The 20,308-nt window shown below is 33.6% G+C and overlaps 1 protein-coding gene across 13 annotated transcripts in view; it reads left to right on the forward strand.

Annotated features, from left to right (window-relative positions):
- Nucleotides 1-20,308, forward strand: part of DMD (dystrophin) — a 1,176,091-nt gene that overhangs the window by 424,170 nt on the left and 731,613 nt on the right. For all 13 annotated transcript variants that reach the window (XM_065677219.1, XM_065677222.1, XM_065677220.1 and 10 more), the window contains 2 exons: nt 13,734-13,922; nt 14,774-14,955. In XM_065677219.1, coding sequence (XP_065533291.1) covers nt 13,734-13,922; nt 14,774-14,955 — 371 coding nt within the window. The remainder of the gene's footprint in view (nt 1-13,733; nt 13,923-14,773; nt 14,956-20,308) is intronic.

The raw sequence follows: 20,308 nt of genomic DNA on the forward strand, positions 1-20,308 counted from the left end.
GAAACGTGGATTCTGACACACTGTGTCAGTTCTAAAACATATTGAGGTGTGAGAGCAGTGAGAGCAGTAAATGACTACATGGCTGCATAGGTTTTTCCACTCCAGACGCTTTATGTTACTATGGAATTTTAAGTATGATTATCTTTTAAAAAGGTAATCTACTTGTAATTATCAATTCCTTTTCAGAACACATTCAGTTTTCTTCCAGTATTTGTTATCTTAAGAATCTTGGTTATTTTGCTGACCTCATTTATTCCTATTCTCATTCTTAATCACAGCACTCTTATATCTTCTCCATGTCACCAAGTAAATGCTTTCTCTATTATGCTGTGCTATGTTTTGCTATTTCCAGTCTTTTCCTGTCTCTCCTGTCTCCTTTAAATTCAGAAAATACTTTTCTTCTTCATTGATGTAATTTATAATAGTTTTTAACAACTTATGTATATTCAGCCTCCTAATTTTCCGAATTTTATTTTTTTTTTCATTGTCCAGCCTTGTTTCTGGCTTTGTTCCCATTCTGTGAACATGTTTGATGGCTACTGCAACGGATATGTGATTTAATACCTAGAGTTTATAGTCATGTATTATGATGTTTTATTAAATATGAGTACATTTCTTTAAGATATGACATAGTATAATACTGCTTGGGAAAATTTCACCTGTAATTATTTTCTGCCACGTGAGGAATGTCAGATAAAAATGCCTGCTAAAATATATCTGGGCTCCATTTCAGCATTCTGATACTCATTTGAAGAATTAAAATAGTTAATTTATTTCTAGGAGAATGTAACTTAAAAAAAAATATTAAAAATTAAACAGCTCTGATTCCAGAACTAAGAAGTTGCCTTTTGCCAATCTCAAGTGGAAAGGGGAAAAGTGGAAGACAAAGAGGGAGTGTTGACAAAAGAGCAAATATAAAGAATATGGCTACAAAACAGTACATTTAGAATATACTTTTTAAGCTGAATTTTTTTGAGATATTAGTGTCTCTTAAAGATTTTAGCTGCTGCACAGGCTACACATCAGTTATACAAACTGCACATCAGTTATACATTGTCTCTGTAATGAGAATTTATAACCCTCTAACTCACTGTTCTTGAAGTATGCTTTCATGCCCACCTCATTAATAATTATATTTGAGTAGCGATTTTAATTAAGCAAATTCCTTCTGAACAGAACCTGAAGGTAAATTCAGGTCACATCCCCACACATGACTGCACTGCAGTTACACCTTTGCTTAAGAAACATGTCTTATATTCTAGCCAGTTAAGTGAGGTATAATTAAATATGAACTGCAAACATAAATGTATGAGAGAATAATAGTCTTTAGAATATATTTTTATTTAGCTGTTTTAGGTTGCTTTTGTTTCATCATCTCAAATTAACAGTTATATTTCATATCTGCAAGAGAATAAATAAGAATTCTTTATATATGCAGTAACAGTAATGGGTTAATATTTCTCTTGTAGGTCAGAAGCTATTTTAATGCTAAAAATCTAAAAATGGCATGTGCAATATATATAGCTGCAAAAACCCCTGACAAAACAAATTATTTGATGGCTTCCTAAGGTGCTTCAGTTACCCTAAAATGTTAGCTTTTCATGTGAATTCACAGTGCAATGTTTTACTCCACAGTTCCTAATGGAAGGAACAGTGAAGATATTCAATTTCAATTATAAAAAGGTGGAATTATTTTTGTTGAAGATAATTTATTTTACTTATTTCTTAATTTCCTCCTTTATATTTTCCTTTATTCTGCTTTCATACACTTCCTCTTAAATTTCAGAACCTCTGTAGTAGGTCTGTGTGACAACAGAGTAGTTTAAATTAATCATAGCAAACTTCTCCCAGCCATGTATTCTGTTCCCAATAGCAGTGACCAATAATGGATATGTAGTAACAGGAAAAAACATATGGCTGAATAAAAGTATTGAAGTATCTGTTGTATTCTCAACCTCCATTGATTTTTTTTTTTTTGGCTCAGACATTTCCTGAGCTGGAGCTGGTGTCTTTATATCTATAAGTCCTCAGTGTTTTTTTAGCCTATTCTTCCATCCAGTTACTTGTCTTTGTAAACATTTAGAAAAGTGTTTCTATATAATTTTCAGTATGTCCAGAAATACTTCTTGGTAGTTCCTGTTATTACTGAAAATATTTCTAATATCTTCATTGTTATTACCCAATTTATAAACCTGAGGCTCTGCATTCAGAAGAGGAGAAAAGCTGTTTTGAGATGATTGGTTATCATTTTGTCTCATTTCCATTAGATCACTTGAGCCTCTTCTGCAATACATTTTTTTGTTAGCTTTTAATTTTAAATTGAAAATTTATCCTTTGAAGTGGCTTCTGTTGAAGGAGAACCTCTTTAATAGAAGCTAAAATATATTTAGTAAAACTTCAAATGTAATAAGGATAAGAGCCATGAATGTGGCATTCAGCCTATTCAAGCAAATCTGACTATATAAGATTTAGATGACTTTGCAAAACCGGCTTTTTTAATAATGTCTTTCAACTATAGTAGTGTGTAATGCTGAATACTTTGAAATCTCCAAGACCTCAACCTCAACTTCACTGAAACCAATTAGTATGTCCACTAATGGGCTCTTGTCCCAGAGTCTTTATTTCACAAAAGAAAAGTCATATTATAGATGTGTCTCTTTATAACTAATTGCTCTTGCTATTGATGCTTTAGAAGGCATTTTGAAATTGTACTGTGTGAATATATAAAAAGATAAATATTCTTATTGTGAAGACTAGATGGTTTTTAATGAAGATCTTGGAAAGAACTATTGTGGCTTAGTAGTCTAAAATAATAGTGAGATTGGTAGCTGGCTGTAATGATTAAAATAAGCTGAAAAATTATCTTCCTTTTCTTACATTAGAAAACTATAGATTATGGCTGTGATGTATTTGAGGTTAGGTCTTGGATTAAATTTTACATAATATGCTTCTTAATTAGTTGCCTTTGCTTTTTAACTCTCACCAAAAAAAAACCCCAAAACCAAAAAAAAACCCAAATGCAGTTCAGAATACAGGTCAACTAACATGTATATGGTTGCAATTATGCAAGGAAAGCTGTTAAAATTTTGTGGTTGTGCTGGTTTATCTTCTGGTCTTTATAGGGTAGGACTTTTTGTTCCCCATGTACTTCTGTGTGTGGTAATTTTGATTTTGATTTGAGGGAGCAAACTTTAATGGAAAGGAGTACTCTGGCATGAAAATCTGTTCATTTTCAGAAGTGCATGTGTACATGTGTCCTAAAACAGCCTATTTATTTTAATGTGACTTCTGTGATGAAATTCAGCAATAATTTTCATTTATCTCCTGAGGATAGAAAGACAGTGTTGTTACTTTTTTTTTTAATTTAATGTGTTTTAATTTGTGATTGCGAGCTGTATTAATTAATATAAATAATTAAATTTTACTTGTAGCTATTTTTCTAGACATTTGTTAGTGGCATTTGCTTTTTCCACCAGATGCTGTCTTACAGCATAGGTATCTTTTGTGAGATATACTGAGAGATAATATGTTCTGTGAAGAACTTCAGCAACAGAAATACAGTTGATCAGATTTGTTAATTAAAATTGCCTGAAGTATCTTCAACTTTTTAAGAGCTAATTGCATGACTTATAAATTATTATCACCTACACATTTCATAGAAGCTTGTGGTAATTTGAAAAACTCTAAGACACAGCAGATTTATTTTCATGCTGATTTTGCTGGCCCATAATCAGCAATGCCTGGGTCCATTGCCTACATGGCTCACAGATTGCACTTTATTAAGTAAACCCAACTGGAAATATATTAGTATGCTTATAATAAAGGATTGAAAGAATAACCTGGAAATTTTAATTCTATTTGAGTGCTCTTTGTCTAATTAATTTCTTTTTTTTTTTTTTTACTTCAGTTTTTAAGATAAGACAGCTGGATGCAGTTTCCATTTACTGCTTCTGTAACTGTAAAATAAGAAAAAAATTATACAGCAATGACCTATGAGAATGTGTTTCCATAATCTGTATTATATTACCCTGACACATTTAGCTTAAATCAGTATAGCGCCACTTGTAGAGCCTCTATGGAACCCAGAATGTTTGTACCTCCTTTTGAGATAGAGTTCCTTACAGTGATAGATTCAAGTTAAAAAAAAAAAAAAAAAAAAAAAAAAAAATCAACCTTTATGTATACATTTTTACCTTTTCCATCCATTTCTTCAAATCTGTCACTGTCTTTTACTTAGAATAACCTACTCTAAAGTGAGTGCAAAATGTTTGTAGCAGCTATAAAGTTTTAATTTTCATTTGCTCCTTATTGGAGATTTTATGTCTTATCAGTTTCTGGTTCTAATTTGCTTTTTACCTGTGTAGCTTGTAATTACCTCTTTTTTTCTTTTCTGCTTTTTAATTTTTTTTACTTAGAGTTGCTTTCACTTACATGTTTGTTTTTTTTTTTTTTTAATTCTGTTCTTATTAAGGAAACAAGCATGTAGCCATATAACAAGGTGCTTCAAAAAAGCATGCGTACTAACTTTGTCCTGAGGAATGCTCTCTACTGCACACAGCCATGTAATACTGCCAGTTCATGAGACTGTGTAGCTCTTCTGCTTTGAGTTCGGAGAGTGTTTATAGCGATAGAATTTTTTGTAACTTCAGCAAAATTTAATGCTTTTGAGAAAACATTGTAGATTGGTTGTATCATGTTGAATTAAAAGCTTCAGACAAAGCAGTGTTTCTGAAGACCATATTAGGAAGCAATGAACTGTTTTGCCTGTGTTATAAAATAACTGGCCATTTCTTGAAAAGCTCTCGTATCTCTGTGTTCTTCAAGTCATTTTAAACTAGCTTGTGAAAATTGTTATTTCAGAAAAGGATTCAGTTTAACCAAGCAATAAATCTCTCCAGAATCATAATTTCCCCACTTTCAGGGTATGCTTAAATGGTAACAGGTAACTTACAGACACATACGAGACCTAAGAAATAGAAACTAGAACCAGCTGCCAAGAAAAATGGGTCTAACTTGAAGGATAAGTGATGGTACATGAATAAAGCTGGAATAAAGATGGTTTGAAGTAGGCGGCTCAAAAATGTCGTGTCAGAGGCAGCGATGGTGTGATGGAGTTCAGAATTTGTACATTTTTGTTCTGAACTGACAGTAGCTATCTCCCAAACCGAACTGTGCATTTTATGTAGTACTGTCAAGGGATGGAATTCCTTTTATGAAAGTTTACTTTAAAAAAAATAAAAATAATTATTAAAAAAATCTATGGAAATCGCACAAAGAAAATAGGTGTCCCCCTCTGTTAAATGGGTATCATTAACTGCCTAGAAGTAGAGAAACAGTAGATTTCAGGTTGCATGGAATATTGTAAATTCAGTGTCTTACGAAGATCTATTATGATAAAGCTTTTAATTACAGAATTGGTATCCGTATATCCTTTAGTGAACTGGGTGAGCCTATTGTAAAAGTAAGTCTGGACTGTGTGATAATGGAGGCTGATGCTTTTGTGAACACTGATTTGTTTACTACAGAAGGTAGAAGGTAGGCAGAGAGAGGGTATCTCAAGGTCTTCCTGAATTGCCTACAACTCTATGAGTAGGGAGAGAGATGTGCAATTCAACTGTTGCTATGCATCTTTTCCTTTCTCTCTTTCCTGCATTTTGCACAGCTTTACTAACCTATTGTGTATCTCTTCTTCCATAGGTCAGCACTGCAGCTGAACTCTTTTATGAAAGGTGTTATGTATAAAGGTGTTGTTATCTTTCTGCGGGGCATTGCAGAAAGATAATTCCATGACTAAAACAGTTCAGTGGCAGTTGAGCACTGTTCAGGAATACTTTTTACCTCAATTACAGAGTTTCACTCTGAGCAAATAGCTGTCCAGAGATGTTCCTGAGGTCTGAGTGTGTTATGTGAGATGTTGAGGTCTAAATCAATAAAGCATTGAGCACTTGGCTACAACTGTGACATTAATTGTGTTAATATACTTTGAACTAAATTATTATATAGGACCCTGAGAAATCAGGCCTTATACACCATGAATCAGTCACCTTGGATTATTGGACATTTTGTCTTTCATTCCAGCATATGTAAAATAGAGGTAATATGTGAATGCTGTTGAAGTTTTTGGACGAATGAAGAAGGGAGGAATCAACAAAAAACAACACTAATTGTAAAAATAAGATTTAGAGTTTAATGAGACAAGGATTTAGGTTTGCACACTGAACAGTAATTGTAAAATACACATTAAATAGACCCTTGTTGCTCCCCATTCTGTACACTAAATGAGATTTTTGTCTTTCAATACCTTTTTAGCCATGGATATTGTTGTATTTATGCTCCTTCATAATCTTATATATAACTTTTTCCTCACGGTCCTTTCTGGGACACTGAGCCAAAAGCTCAGCACAATTTTCTACTAGCAGAGATCCTGTGCATCAATACATTTGTTAACTGGTATCCCTTTATTCCAGCCATTACTTACGATCAAATATGTGAATTAGACCTCTTTTTGAGTTTTGCTGCTTTTTTATAGAAGTTCATCCCTCAGCTTTAGCAAATAGTTCTCTCCAAGGAGTATTTCAGCATAGAGACAATATTTTTTCTTTCAAATTAGTATTTATTTTCCCTTCATTTGGATTCTGCATATGCAGATGTGGATGGCTGCTGTCACCAGCATTATTATTTCATGAACCTTCAGTTATCTCCCTGAACAGGTTAATGTTAAAACTACTGAATTTCGTTTATTTGGGGAAGATGATAATGAAGTGGTAGCTCTAGTGACTATCATGTCATGGACCATATTTCTCCCTTAATTAAGCAAAACTCCTGTGTTGATTCGCTGATGTGTTGAGTTGATGATGTGTTTGCAATGGTAATTATGGTAAGACCTCTTATAGAGACTGCTGGGAGGCTGCAGCATGTGACCTTTTTTTTAATTCTTTTTTAATTAAGCTTTAATTCCCCTAGCCAAGACATGACTTAGAAAAGTTCTAGACACTAGCTATTGACTGAATTGTAAGCAAAAAGAGGGTGTTGTTCTGTTGCATTTGTGAATTCTATAACTGACAGCTTTATTGGCTGTCAAGGACAAGACTATAAAACTGCTTTACGTGTAAAAGTTCTGAAGAGCAAGGAATTCTTTTCAGACTTTCCACTAGCAAAATTTAGTCAGCATCATTACAGGTGGTTGACTGCTCTTTGTTGTGCTCTGCAATAGAGGATTACTACTTTTGGCCAAAGATGGTAGAGTAGATGTTAGTCTGCCTTTTTTCCTTTACCAATAAAATATTTATATTTATAGGTAAAAGAAAAAAGGCATAAATATATCTATATTTAATATCTATTTATATATAAAATATAGTGGAAGTGTAACGTTAGAATTAGTACTTGGAATTACAACATTTTTAACTGATAACTGCAAGGAGAGAGAACAAGAACTTGTATGAGTCATAGAATGGTTTGGGTTACTGAAAATTTATCCTAGGGTGAAAATTTCACCTTTTCTGTATGTGCAGAGTACTCGTATGTGTTACGTAGAGAACAAATGACCTCACTCTACTGCATGACATGACAGCACCTGAAATATATGTCCCATTAAAATGTGCCTTGTTCTTGGATCAGAAAAGCAAGAGTTGAAAAATGGTGCACAGACGAGGCATTTCAATAGGAAGAAATAATAATTTTGTTGTAAGTATATGGCGAAAAGTAATTTCAGTCACAGGCAGCTGATTTACACATCAACATCAGGTAACATTACTGTTTGGAGCCATGATTCTTAATTGCTGGAATAGGAAGTGCCTTCCTTTGAGAGGCAAGTACTGTGTGTCTTGTCAGCAATAATACTTCAAACAGCAATACATTTTATAGTCAGAACAAAACCCTCAATATAATTAAACCCTTAAATACATATGGGCTGAAAAAAATCCCTAGAGAGTTAATGAAACCAGTATGTTTTGATATGTTTTCTGGAAAAAAGGGTTAAGCAGCTACTAACCAAAACATGCTTTGGTATTTTTTCCAAGTACAGGTGTGTTGAAGAAAACAAGCTAAGTAAAAAAATCTTTCTGTGAACCAGTGACTTACTTGACTATGTATGTAGAATGAAACAGTTTCTAAATTTTTAGAAAATTTGATCATTCCACGTAGCCAGCAGCCTTTGTTCCTGTCTCTTAAGACTATCCTGCGTGTCCTTGCAGTTGCCAGTCTTTAGTCTCTTTCACAACCCAGTTGGTTCCATTTTTTCACTTACTTTCAGTTGACATAAGCCAACTTCTACACTCCAGGTCCGAAGGTGCAAAATTTTCAGATTTTCATTTAATACCAATAATTTGGGGTGGTTTTTTTCAGTCTTCGTTTGTACCAATTGTACCTAATACAGTAGTTGATGGATTTTCTTTTACCCCTTTCTTGTTAATAGTTTCAATATTTTCTTTCCTTTTTAATGTACTTTCATCCATACTGCCTGGATCTGGCTTTTTTTTCTCTCTCAACGTGCACATTGCCTAAGGTCTGCTGGTTTTTAATGAACTAATAATCTACTGCATCTCACAACTGCAGTTGCAAGGACAGGTCAATTCATCCAGGTGGAAATATCTGCAGTACAAATGGAACCACTGATAAATTCTGGTACTAAAAATCTATGTTGTCTCAACTCAGCAAGCAAAACCTGCAATTTTCCAGATTTATGTTAAGGCCAAACCTGGGTGGATTTTTGTGTGAGTAACTAAAAGACCCCATCTTTCTTATCCAAGATGTTTTTATTCACAAAGGAAGCTTTGAAATACTTAATAAAATTAAAATGCCAGCCTCATTTAGAAGGAGGAAATAGTTAACATTGTAATTGCAGTCTGACCAACATATTTTCTTAGTTTTATTACAAGAAGTTATTAACTATGCTGTCTGACATTATCTGTTATGAAAACATAGCCCTGATTATTGCAAATAACATTTTAGCATTTAGCATTTTAACAGGTATAATTTAGCAATTTTAAAGACACATAAAATGTGATTTTGTAATGAGAAACTTGAACTGAAAGGATAAGCAGTGGTATCAGTCTTACCTGACAGGAAGTCATAGTTAGAGGGTTAATAATGCATGCTACTTTCTAAGGCTGTAGTCATGCAAAGGGAATTTTCAAAATGAGAAAACTACTCTGGACTTAAATTTGCCTTTACTGAAAATAAAATAATAAAAGAAAAGTTTCTCTAAAATTTTATGTCTTTTGAGTTTTAAAGCTCTAAATTTCTAGAGTGAGATTCTGCATCTTTTCCAGTGAGACAGGCAGTTTCTGAAGGAAGAAAATATATAAATAAGAGTGTTGGAATGATCCCTAAATCTTTACCGCAAAACTACTTTCTAAAACTGCCCAATAAATTTTTAAAACTCAGAAGCAATCTTTATGAAAACAAAAACATTCTTGGAGAATTTAATAACATATCCAATCCTTCTTCTCCATTTAGGAGCTTAATGCAATACTAGGTGAGGAGCACTTCTTCCCCTCACTTTCTTATCCTGAAGGAGCTTATGGTTTAGACTCTGTGAATTAATTCATATAGCTGCCAGGCATACCTCTCTTTTCCATGCTTCTGAAGGTTTGAAACTTTTTATTTTCTCTCTTTATGCTTCAAATTAAAGCTTAAAAGTCCTTGGAGTCTTCCAGCCCCCACACCCCAGCCACCTCACTCCAGCAGAAGATAAAGTGTGTAAAAATTCAAATTCACATCTTTTCATCTAAATACAATTCTTCCATGTGCAGCAGCAAAGAAAAACATATTCTCGAGGACAACATATGGATCCAGAGCACTTTTTTTTGACTGTGTCAGTCCATAATAATGACCAGGACTATTTTCCATGCAAAAATGTCTGTCCATTTCTCAAAGTATTCTGTGAGCTGACTGGTTTACAGATTCCTAGCTAGATGTTATGCGGTCTTCATCAAACATCTGAATTTTACATGTAATCGTTACCCTTAACATTTGTATCATTATACATGCATTGCTTTTCAGTAGATTATGATCTGTAACTGTTTTGCTTTGCACCCTATCAGCTTTGAGATTTGTAATCATAAAAAAACTATTCCTAATAATATTGTTTGATTCAAGAAACTGCATGCATATTTAAGCAGGTTTTTTCCTAAGTATAGCCTTCGTAACAATATATGGCTATAAGAATTTATTAAGCATATCCTAATTGCTTTCCATTCTCTTAAAAATATGGTTAGAAATAGCCATCACAATTTATATTAAAAACTATGTGTTTTTATCTCAATGTAGTATATGCATAACTTCTATATTTTCTCATTACTTTAGGAATTCTGAAAAGGTTTCATATAAATTCAGAAATCAGAAAAATCATAGGAGGTGTGGAGTTTTGTTATTTGGTTGTTTTGTTGTTTTTGTGTTTTATTTTGGGTTTTATTATTTTTGCTTTTGGTTGGTTGGTTGTTTTTTTTGTGGGTTCTTTTGTGTGTGTGGTTTTTGTTTGGTTCATTGGTTTTTATTTAAACATATTTGCCTACCATTATAATTTATAAAATTCAGAGTTTTCATTGGTTTTTGGTTTATGTGGATTATTTCAGTGAGGATTATTCTTGGTGCTGTAGGATCTGTATATTTAAATTTGCTTTATATTATGAGGTGAGTAATCCTTATGTCAATGAATATTACTTTGAGAGATTTTTTTGTTTAGTTTTGCCATTTAATACGAAGTGTGTAGCATAGGCATTAGATTAGTAATTGTCCACTTCCAAATATGAATATTTAGCTTAGTGTTTGATGTTCCATATACAGCTGAGCCAACAGTCTGAATTTCTGCTGACCTCAGTAGTTGCTTTTCATTCCATATGCAGGATGAGGAATGATGAATAGTTATCTTTCAGAGAGCTAACAGCACTGACAGAATAAGTGAGGATGGCTTATAACAGTGGATTTTAAAATACATGTATTTTCTCAAGTCAAAACAGTGACTCTGAGGCACATTTTTTATATTTGTATACTTTTTACAGTATGATTATTCTCTGCTTAAGTAGATTCAGATCAAGGTGGCCATTCCTCTACTCTGGCTTGTTAATGAGAATGTACTTAAAGATGCAGAAGGAAATTTACCACAATTTTGAAAGTTTATAACTACAGCTTGATTTTATCAATGAAATCAGTGAGGATGAACTGGTTTAATTAATTTGATGATCGCAGGGGTCCCTGTCTATGTCACTGTCAAATCTGAATGCAAATACTCTGCATGCTCAATGCACTCCAGAATAACAAGATACTGATTATTCTCTATGTTTTACTTTTTCTTTTCCCTAAAATGCGTGGAAAAGAGAAGGCATAATAATCTAATGACTTTATTATGCCTCAGGATTTGAGTATTATTGAATTGCACTATCCATAAAAGAGTGTTTTCTTCTTTTTCTTTAACTTCAAACACAGCTGATACTATTCTTCAGCTTCATTGATCTCAACTCTGTGCTGGCAGTAATGCTGTAAGATTTGAGAGAAAGTAGAAAAGTTGTTCCCTGTCTCTACTAAATATGAGGATTACTGACAGCATTCTACAAACTCCTTTGGTTATACTTCCTTTAGCCCCTTTCTGATTTCCTTATGTCAGAAAAATGGACATTTTTTAAATGTGAAAATACTTTAGAATACCTGCCGAGAAACTTTTTGTTTCTGTTTGTGTTAGTGTTTGGTTTTCTGTACACTTTTTCAAGAGTTACTATAGTGAATCAGTAGTTTGCACCATTTTGCCAGTGAAGATCCTGAGTCCAAGATTTTTCAACACAATTGTGTAGAATATTTGTATAGCATGAGAGAAAGGGAAAATTTTCTGGTCAATGTAACAAGGGAAAATTATACCCAGGAGTCATTCCTCAGAAAATTATTTTTTAGTGGGTGCTTAGTCGAACACTTGGTATACATGAGACAATATTCTGTATCGGATCTAGAGAAGGAAGTATTTTAAGATGGAGAATTTTCAAACAAATAGATAACAGAGGTCATCATAGATCTTTGGAATCGTGATCTTGAGGTCCTTTCCAGCCCTAGCTATTCTATGATTCTATGATTCTATTATATCCTTAGTCTTTCTCACCTGTTATAGCATCTTGGTTTTTCCTCCAGTGTATCAGATGTGGATGTATTCCATGCAGCAGTCATATAGACAGGGGATAAAAGAAAAATAAATCATTACCTATGCAAAAGTAATTATAAAGTTATCCCTTTCCATAGGAGACTGTATGCTCTAAAAATACTATCTTGCTGCAGAAATGTGATGAGGTTGGATGTAATTTCTTACTGCATTTTATGCCAAAAACTTGGAATTGCACACAACTGAAACATTGATTTGTGGAGCAGGAATATATGTTGAACATTTTACATGCTTCATTGTTTATATTTCCTTAAGATAGTACTTTCTTTAAACAAAACAAAACAAAAAAAGAGTCAAGTTCATCAGATTTCCAAGCCCACTTTTCTGATGCTGAATTAGTTACTCAACATTGTTTTTCCTGCATAAGTGGTGATACAACTGGTGTTTTAGCTAGCCTAACACACGTATCAAGGAGGGATTCATGTAGACTGCCTGTGGTTATTAGACATATGCAATTCAGAATGAATTTCTTATTGTGAAGATGAAGATTGAAAATTTCATTTTAAGTGATCACATTGCATCCATTACACTTCCTGGTTTTGGCTCTAGTGATAAATTCGGACTTTCTGTCCTAAAATAAAATGAAAGGCTTTAGTAGCCGCTTTGATATTTTTACTGTTACAAGTATGTCAATAGAGACAATTTTTGCTAACTATAAAAATGTGAAGTGCATAAGTATATTTTTATGTAAAGATGGGGATTTTTAAACTAATTTGCTAGCAATGTATGTAAATTTCTTCCGAACATTTTTAAAAAAATATGGGATTATAACCCATAAATAGCAAGCCTGTATTTCTTGCTTCTGTTTTGTTCTCATCTTTACTATTATGCTTCTCATATTTGTTGATTTCTCTTGACTTAAAGGAAGAGAAGTGTGAATTCTGTGCTTTTAAGAGTCACTAGGCTTCTAAAGAAGGAATATAAGGGTGGCCTTTGTGGGAAAGAGAAATCAACAGTAATGCATTTTTGTTTGCTTTTACAAAGTTATGAATTTGCTTGATATTTCTGAGCTTTTTCAACTTTCTAAAATGGTTTTCACAAAATAGGTGTCTATGAATTGCTTGAGTCTGGCATTGCATGTGGTGCAAAGGGTTGTTTTTCTTTTTTGCATCTTGTTTTCCATAGGTTGTCTACCATGACAGCATGCAACTTGCTGCTTTTTTGATGGTATAATTTTACTAGCTGCTATGGGAAATAAATTTCTTTCTCATTTCCAAGAGAAAATACTTAAATAAGAAGCAGTAAACTAGAAATGAAAAATCAGGGTATTTATTGAAAAACACATATAACAGCACTCTATAGGTATAATTTAAATATAGCTCCTATTCAGAATACTTGGTAGGAATTTTTAATTCTAGTGTAAAATATATAACTTAATATGAGATATTTTTATTTCCCTCCATCTTAAATTATCTTAGTCAACTAACTATTTTAATACTAATAATTAATTCCACACATTAGCCGTCTGATGTCTTTTTATTTTATAAAAAGTTGGGGTTTTATGCAATGCAATGGCATTTTCTTTATTCCTTTGCAGAATTTTCTGAGAAAACGTTGTCTGTATTACTCTTAAAATGTTGGCTTTGATCAGTTTTTAGAAACTGTTGAAGAGAAGACATACAGCACCATGCGGATGGGATCTGAAATGGATCTTGAAAACTACCAAACTGCTTTAGAGGAAGTACTCACATGGCTTCTCTCTGCTGAAGATGCATTACAAGCACAAGGAGGCATATCCAATGATGTAGAAGTTGTTAAAGAACAATTTCACACCCATGAGGTATATGTTTATACCAATCCTTCAGTAGTCATTTATCTGCTTGTATCCCATAATAATGTCAAAAACACAAACCAAAGATATTTCTAGTTTATTTTATTCCTTTTTCTTGGTTTGTTCTTTTGTTTTTGTGTTGTGGGGGTTTTGGGGTTTTGGTTTTTTGGTTGGTTGGTTGTTGGTTTGTTGGGGTTTTTTTTGGTGGGGTTTTGGTTTTGTTTTGTTTTGTTTTTCCTTTGTGTGTGTAATTTAGATTTGGAGTATTTAAAGGTAGTACTGGAGACTGTGCCTTGAAGTCATAGAATCGTTTAGGTTGGAAAAGTCCTTTGAGACCTTTAAGATCACCAAGTCAAACTGTAAACCTAACGCTGCCATTTCCACTGCTAAACCATGTCACTAAGCACCACATCTACATGTCTTTTAAATGGCTCCAGGAATGGTGACTCCACCACTTCTCTGGGCAGCCTTGTCCAATGCTTAACAACCCTTTCAGTGAAAACTTTTTTCCTGATATCCATTCTAAACCTTCCCTGGTGCAACTTTAGGATGTTTACTCTTGTCCTGTCACTTGTTACTACATGACGTTCATCTCACTATAACCTCTTTTCAGGTAGTTGTAGAAACTGATAAGGTCACCCCTCAGCCTCCTCTTCTCCAGACTAAAGAACTTTTTTATCTACGCAGAATGTGAAAACATTTATTTCTGTTTTGTTCTGTGAGGTTTGGGGAGGGAATGAAAAAATAAAAAGCAAAGTTGAAAAACATGTTTGTGAAGTGGTGGATGTTTCTCCAAAATCTGTTCTTTCCTTCAAAGAAGCAAACTTAAAACTGAATTTTATGTTTTTTTATATTGCCAGGGTTTTATGATGGAGTTAACAGCTCACCAAGGACGTGTTGGCAATGTTTTGCAAGTTGGAAGTCAACTTTTAACAATTGGAAAACTTTCAGATGATGAAGAGAATGAAATCCAAGAACAAATGAATCTACTTAATTCTCGATGGGAAAGTCTTAGGGTAGCAAGCATGGAAAAACAAAGCAAGTAAGTAATATGTTGGGTAAAATAATATATATGGAGTTTGAAACAATACTGAAGTAAAATAATATATATAGAGTTTGAAACAATACTGAACTTGATTAACAGCTGGGATTTTCTTTCACTTCACTGTGAGCCAAATTTGATCTCAGATCTTTTTTTATCCTGAAATTTTCTGTGTAGTGACTTTGAATCTTGCATGTTTTTTTGAGACTGGAAGCCACACGAATCAGTTAATAACAACTTGACTTTAGTAATACTTTAACTCAAACTTATATAACCTACCTCACCTTTTTTGATTGTTTCAACAAATAACACACAATATTTAGCTACAAAGGAAAGCATCTTTACCGAGATACAAAAGTGAAAGGAAAGCAAATCTTAAGGACCTTAAAACTTGAGCCCATGAAAATAATAAGTGGGAGCTTAGCTTTCCAGGAAATATTGTGTTGATTTTCTCTGAGAACAAATTACACCTTTCAAAATAGAGGAAGTCCTATAGCTTAAAGTAGAAATACAAGTAAAAGTAGAAAAGTAATTATTAATTAGTCATTTTAGTCTTTGAAGCTTTTTTTATGATTTCTATGTCTTATTTTGAAATTTGGATTTACATAGTGCTATCTAGTATAAGGAACTCCATAAAGGTAAAAGCTTGTGATTGTGCTACAGTGGAATAATTTGTTTTGCCGGATACAGAGTGGTTAAACCAGGGAAGTTAGTGAAAGTGGGCTTTTTGTGACTTACATTCCTTAAGTTAGTGAAGGTGGGCTTTTTGTGAATTACATTCCTTATCTTAGTAAAGTGTCAGTTACTTACCTGAGATTTCACATTTCTCTTTTTCAGCCCCTCTTTTTTCATTCTATGTGAATACTTTTAATTCCTGTCTGAGATAGGTGTGTGTATATATATATATGTATATATATACATACATACACACACACACATACATGCACATACACTCCCTTTCGAATTCCCTTTGCTTTTGTTTCCTCTGTGCTTTAAAGTGTTCTACCTTTTGTTGCATTTTCTATTACCATGTCATCAGGAATTTTGTGCACCTGCTGGCCTTTCTGTAAAGGAGACCAATGGGGAAGTTTACTGACCCTCATATTAAGTTAAATCCAGTTGAAATTTTTAAATTAATGAATTTCACTGTGAGCATCTTTATAGCCAAGCAGTATTAATTCCTGAAAAATATTGTTCTCTACAATGAAACCAAATTGGTGCATTGGCAAACAACCTGAATCTGAGATCCTTGGTGGCTTTTTTAGGGACTTTGAACTCTTTAGACTTCAATAAAATCTTTCTACTAAGGTCTCAGTTTTTCTCACAGAAAATCCCAATGAACATGCACTGAGAAACTCTTCTGTCTGTTCCTTCAGTACAGCTGGAGAGTGAGCAAACTCCTTTTGTGAACGTGATTTTAATAAAAGCTGAATTTTTCTAGTAGTCTGACCATGGTCTATCCCAACATTTTGATAGTAACATAACAAGAAAAAAGAATTATCTCCTGAACCAGTATCTTCTCATCTCCCTTTGCTGTTCATGGAGAACAAATATTGGGCTGTATAAACTCATTTCTCTGGAGACCAAATATTGGGCTAATATTCTGACCTAATGCTGCATGTCTTATGTTACAAAGTTCTCCATAGAACTCTTCTGTTCTCAGATTGCTTTCAGCTGAGGCAACTTCCTGAGATGGAAGCAGTTTTGCATATTTAGTAACCTGTTACGGATTTTTCTTTTCTTTTCCTTCTATTTATTTATTCAGTATCATCTTGGACCTGTTAGCATCCATGGTATCCTTTGGCAGTGAATTCTGTAGGCCTCTTACCTATTATGAGTGCTGCTTTTTTGAGGAAGAGCTTATTTTTCTTTGTTTGTCTCTGGTAGCTGAAGTGATTCCTTCTAGTTACTGTTTTGGAAGTGAGGGTCCATAGTGTGTATGTTTCCTTACTCTTTCCATAAATATATATCTTCAGTTATTTGTCTTGGTCTTCTCAGAGCTTTTTTCCAGGTCTACCTTATCTTTTTGGTTAAAGGGACCAGAATTGCCCACAGTGTTGAAGGTCAAACCATATGCATAACATAGCTCTCTTTGTTAGTTTGTTGTTTTGTTTGTTGTTGTTGTTGTTGTTGTTGTTTTTTTGGGGGGGGGGGGTGATTGGTTTGTTGGGTTTTGTTTTTTTGGTTTTTGTTGCGGGTTTTTTTTTCCATGTGTACTTAGTAATTCCAAACATTTGTTTTCTTTTCAGCTTGAAAAGAAGCTGAGTGCTGAGATATTTTCTTTGCTCTATCTTTCTTCAACAGTCTATAAAATTGTTGATGTGTTTCAGATATTTCATCCTAACTTCCTCCACCTTTATTATTTTATTGAAGGGAAGACTATAATACATTATTGTAGGTGTTTTTATTTCCCATACTCATTTAAATCAACAACATGCAAATAGCAACCTCACTTCTATGAGTAGTGCTGTCTCTACTTTGTCCTTTGATGCCATTTGTTAAACTTCTGCCCTAGATGGAGCTATAGGTCATTTCCTCAGGAATTGAATTGTCTAGTGTCTTCTAAAGTATGTCATATCTGGGTAATATGAAATCCGTAAAAGAAATGAAGTGTTAAGGGCTTCACAGAGAATGTTGTGTTACTATTTAATTTCTAAAAAAAAAATTTGTGATAAATTCAGTTAACTTTTTGGGTTAGAGCAAAAGAAAATGTCTCAGTAGTTATTTACTTAGGTATGACTGATTTTGACCTATTGGGCAACAACCCCATCTGGAGGATTATGAACAACTTTCATATCACAATGTAATATATTTCTGGGTTATTATACACAATTTAAACCCTTGGGAATCTATCTTCAACTTCAGTTTAAAGCATAATCTTCTAAGCTTATTGCTGTAATTTAGTTTTTAAGGCAACAGTGATATGTTTATCCAGAGATGAATTTTGTGAAGATGAGAACATCTATCCTCTTTTGTAATGGTAATAGGAAGTGTAACAAAAAGTGGAACACTTTACAGCACAGAGAAAACAGAAGCAAGCATCAACAAAGAGAGGAGAAAGATACAATGATAAGGGATACTGTAAAAGTGAAAGGGTGATATGAAAAGTGATTTAGAGGGTCAAAATGCCAGAGTAAGTATGGAACACAGCAATGCCTTTGTGTAAAAGCAGCCCAAGTTGAATTTCCCATGTATTCACTATGTATTGACTCTTCCGGCAGCAAGGCATTAGCATGCTGAACAAAAACAGCCTGATTTTTTCTTTTCTTACTCCTGCCCTTCCCTAAATAGGATGCTCTATTGTAAAGTGTCTCAGAGTGATAAATGTACCACCAGAGAGAAAACTTAATACAGTTTACCACTTTATGGAGAATTCCACAACTATTAAAGCACATTGAATTGAGTAATAAATCATTTTGTATTTGAAATTTATGAGTGCCATACCATAAACAAAGATTATTATAATCTCCTGAGGTATATAAATAAGTACTAAAACCTCTGTCAGATGTTTATAGAAGTAATTTGAAAACCAGGACGTACCTGGAGAATGGGAAGAAACATTCTTTTGTTTAAGAATCAACTGTGATTAAATTGTTTCTGCAATTCTTTCAAGTTTATGCTTTTTGCTTCAGAATAATATAAATATTCTGTATATAAGTATTTTATTATATCTTAGTTTTCTAAAATCAAATTCTCTTTATTAGGTTTTCTTCCCCATTTATTTCATTTATTGCTAAAAAGATATCTCTAGGTTGAAGCATTATATTTACTATTTATAATAATGTGGTTTAGAAGATCAAGAAAAACAATAAAATACATACTTGAAAATTAGGAAAGACTGGCTTAGATCTGAGATAGGTAATCCTTTGTGAGCCATGGGTTATGGTAAAGCAGGGTATCGGCTTCCTATGTTCCATTCATGAAGAGAAAGATTAGAGTGGAAAAGACACTACATGTATCTTCTGGTCATTTTAGTCAATAATTAACACATTATTTCCAGTAGAAAAACTGAAATCATGGATCATGAAGATCCATGACACATTTCTTGCCACTACCACTCCTGTTTCCAGAGACTGGTTTGGCGCGTCTTCCTATGGTCACTACTAAGACCTGATTTTTTCTGTTTCAGAAGTCCCCAGTAATTGTTTAAATCTATCCAGATGCAAGTGATAATCCTGAGATAAATGATAGTGTTGTTGGGTGCCCTAAGGAGAAAAAGTAGAAACAGGTTTTTTGGGTTTTTTTGGGTTTTTTTTTCTTCTGGTAACATCTAAGTTTTTATTATTAAAATACCCAAGTTGTGGGAATTTTTGAATAATTTCTTTTTACACCCCTGTTTTAAAACTATCTCGTTCAATCTTGTTGCCTGTTACTTTTGGGGTACTTGAAGTTTATGTGTTTGTGTTATCTAGTTAAAATCCTGTTTCCTAAAGAAAAAAATAAATCCTTACTTAACAAAGGTTTAAGAATACTAAATTTATAATTTATATACACATGATAAAGTTTATTTTGAAAAAGTCTTTCATCTAGTATCCTCTTCTTTTTAAAGCAAAGGTCATTTCATGAGCAGAAAGACAATGCCAGAGTGATGGATGTTCAGTTAGATTTAGTGCTGGAATTCTGTTAGCTTATCAGGTCCTAGAATCTGCCATTCCAGGGGTTCATCCCAGGCACAGGACTTTGCTTTTGTCCTTGTTGAATATTGCAAAGTTCCTCCTGGCCTGTACCTCCAGCCTCTCTAGGTCCTTCTAAATGGCAGCTCTGCCCTAAAGTGTAAAATGTGCCAGTATACACAGAGGATTCAGAGCATTTTTCATTCCTAAATTTGTAGGTGATCCAAGGATTGCTTACAAACTGAGTAATAGTATCTAAGAATGGAGTATGAGTTAGCTGACATACATTCAACAAAAGCATCAAATAGCACTGGAAACAGCAATTAGCTTTTACAATACGGTATTACTATTGTATACAGTACTAATTTTTAAGTATATATAAATATGAACTAATAATTATATAAATATTTAATCAGCAAATGTTTGGCTCATTTTGAGAGGTTTCAAAACTGGAAGGAATAATTTTGTCTGTTTTTTTTTTTTTAAAAAGGTAGGAAATAAATAACAATTTGGGGCAATCCCAAACACAAATACAGGCTGGGCAGAGGTTGCATTGAGAGCAGCCCTGAGGGGAAGGACTTGGGGATGTTGGTTGATGAAAAGCTCAGCATGAGCCAGAGGTGTGTGCTTGTAGCCCAGAAAGCCAACTGTTATCATGGGCTGCATGAAAAGGAGCATGGCCAGTGGGTCAGGGTAGGTGGTTCTGCCCCTCAACTCTGCTTTTGTGAGACCCCATCTGC

Source organism: Lathamus discolor, chromosome 4, assembly GCF_037157495.1.
Source record: "Lathamus discolor isolate bLatDis1 chromosome 4, bLatDis1.hap1, whole genome shotgun sequence".
Lineage (NCBI taxonomy): Eukaryota > Metazoa > Chordata > Aves > Psittaciformes > Psittacidae > Lathamus > Lathamus discolor.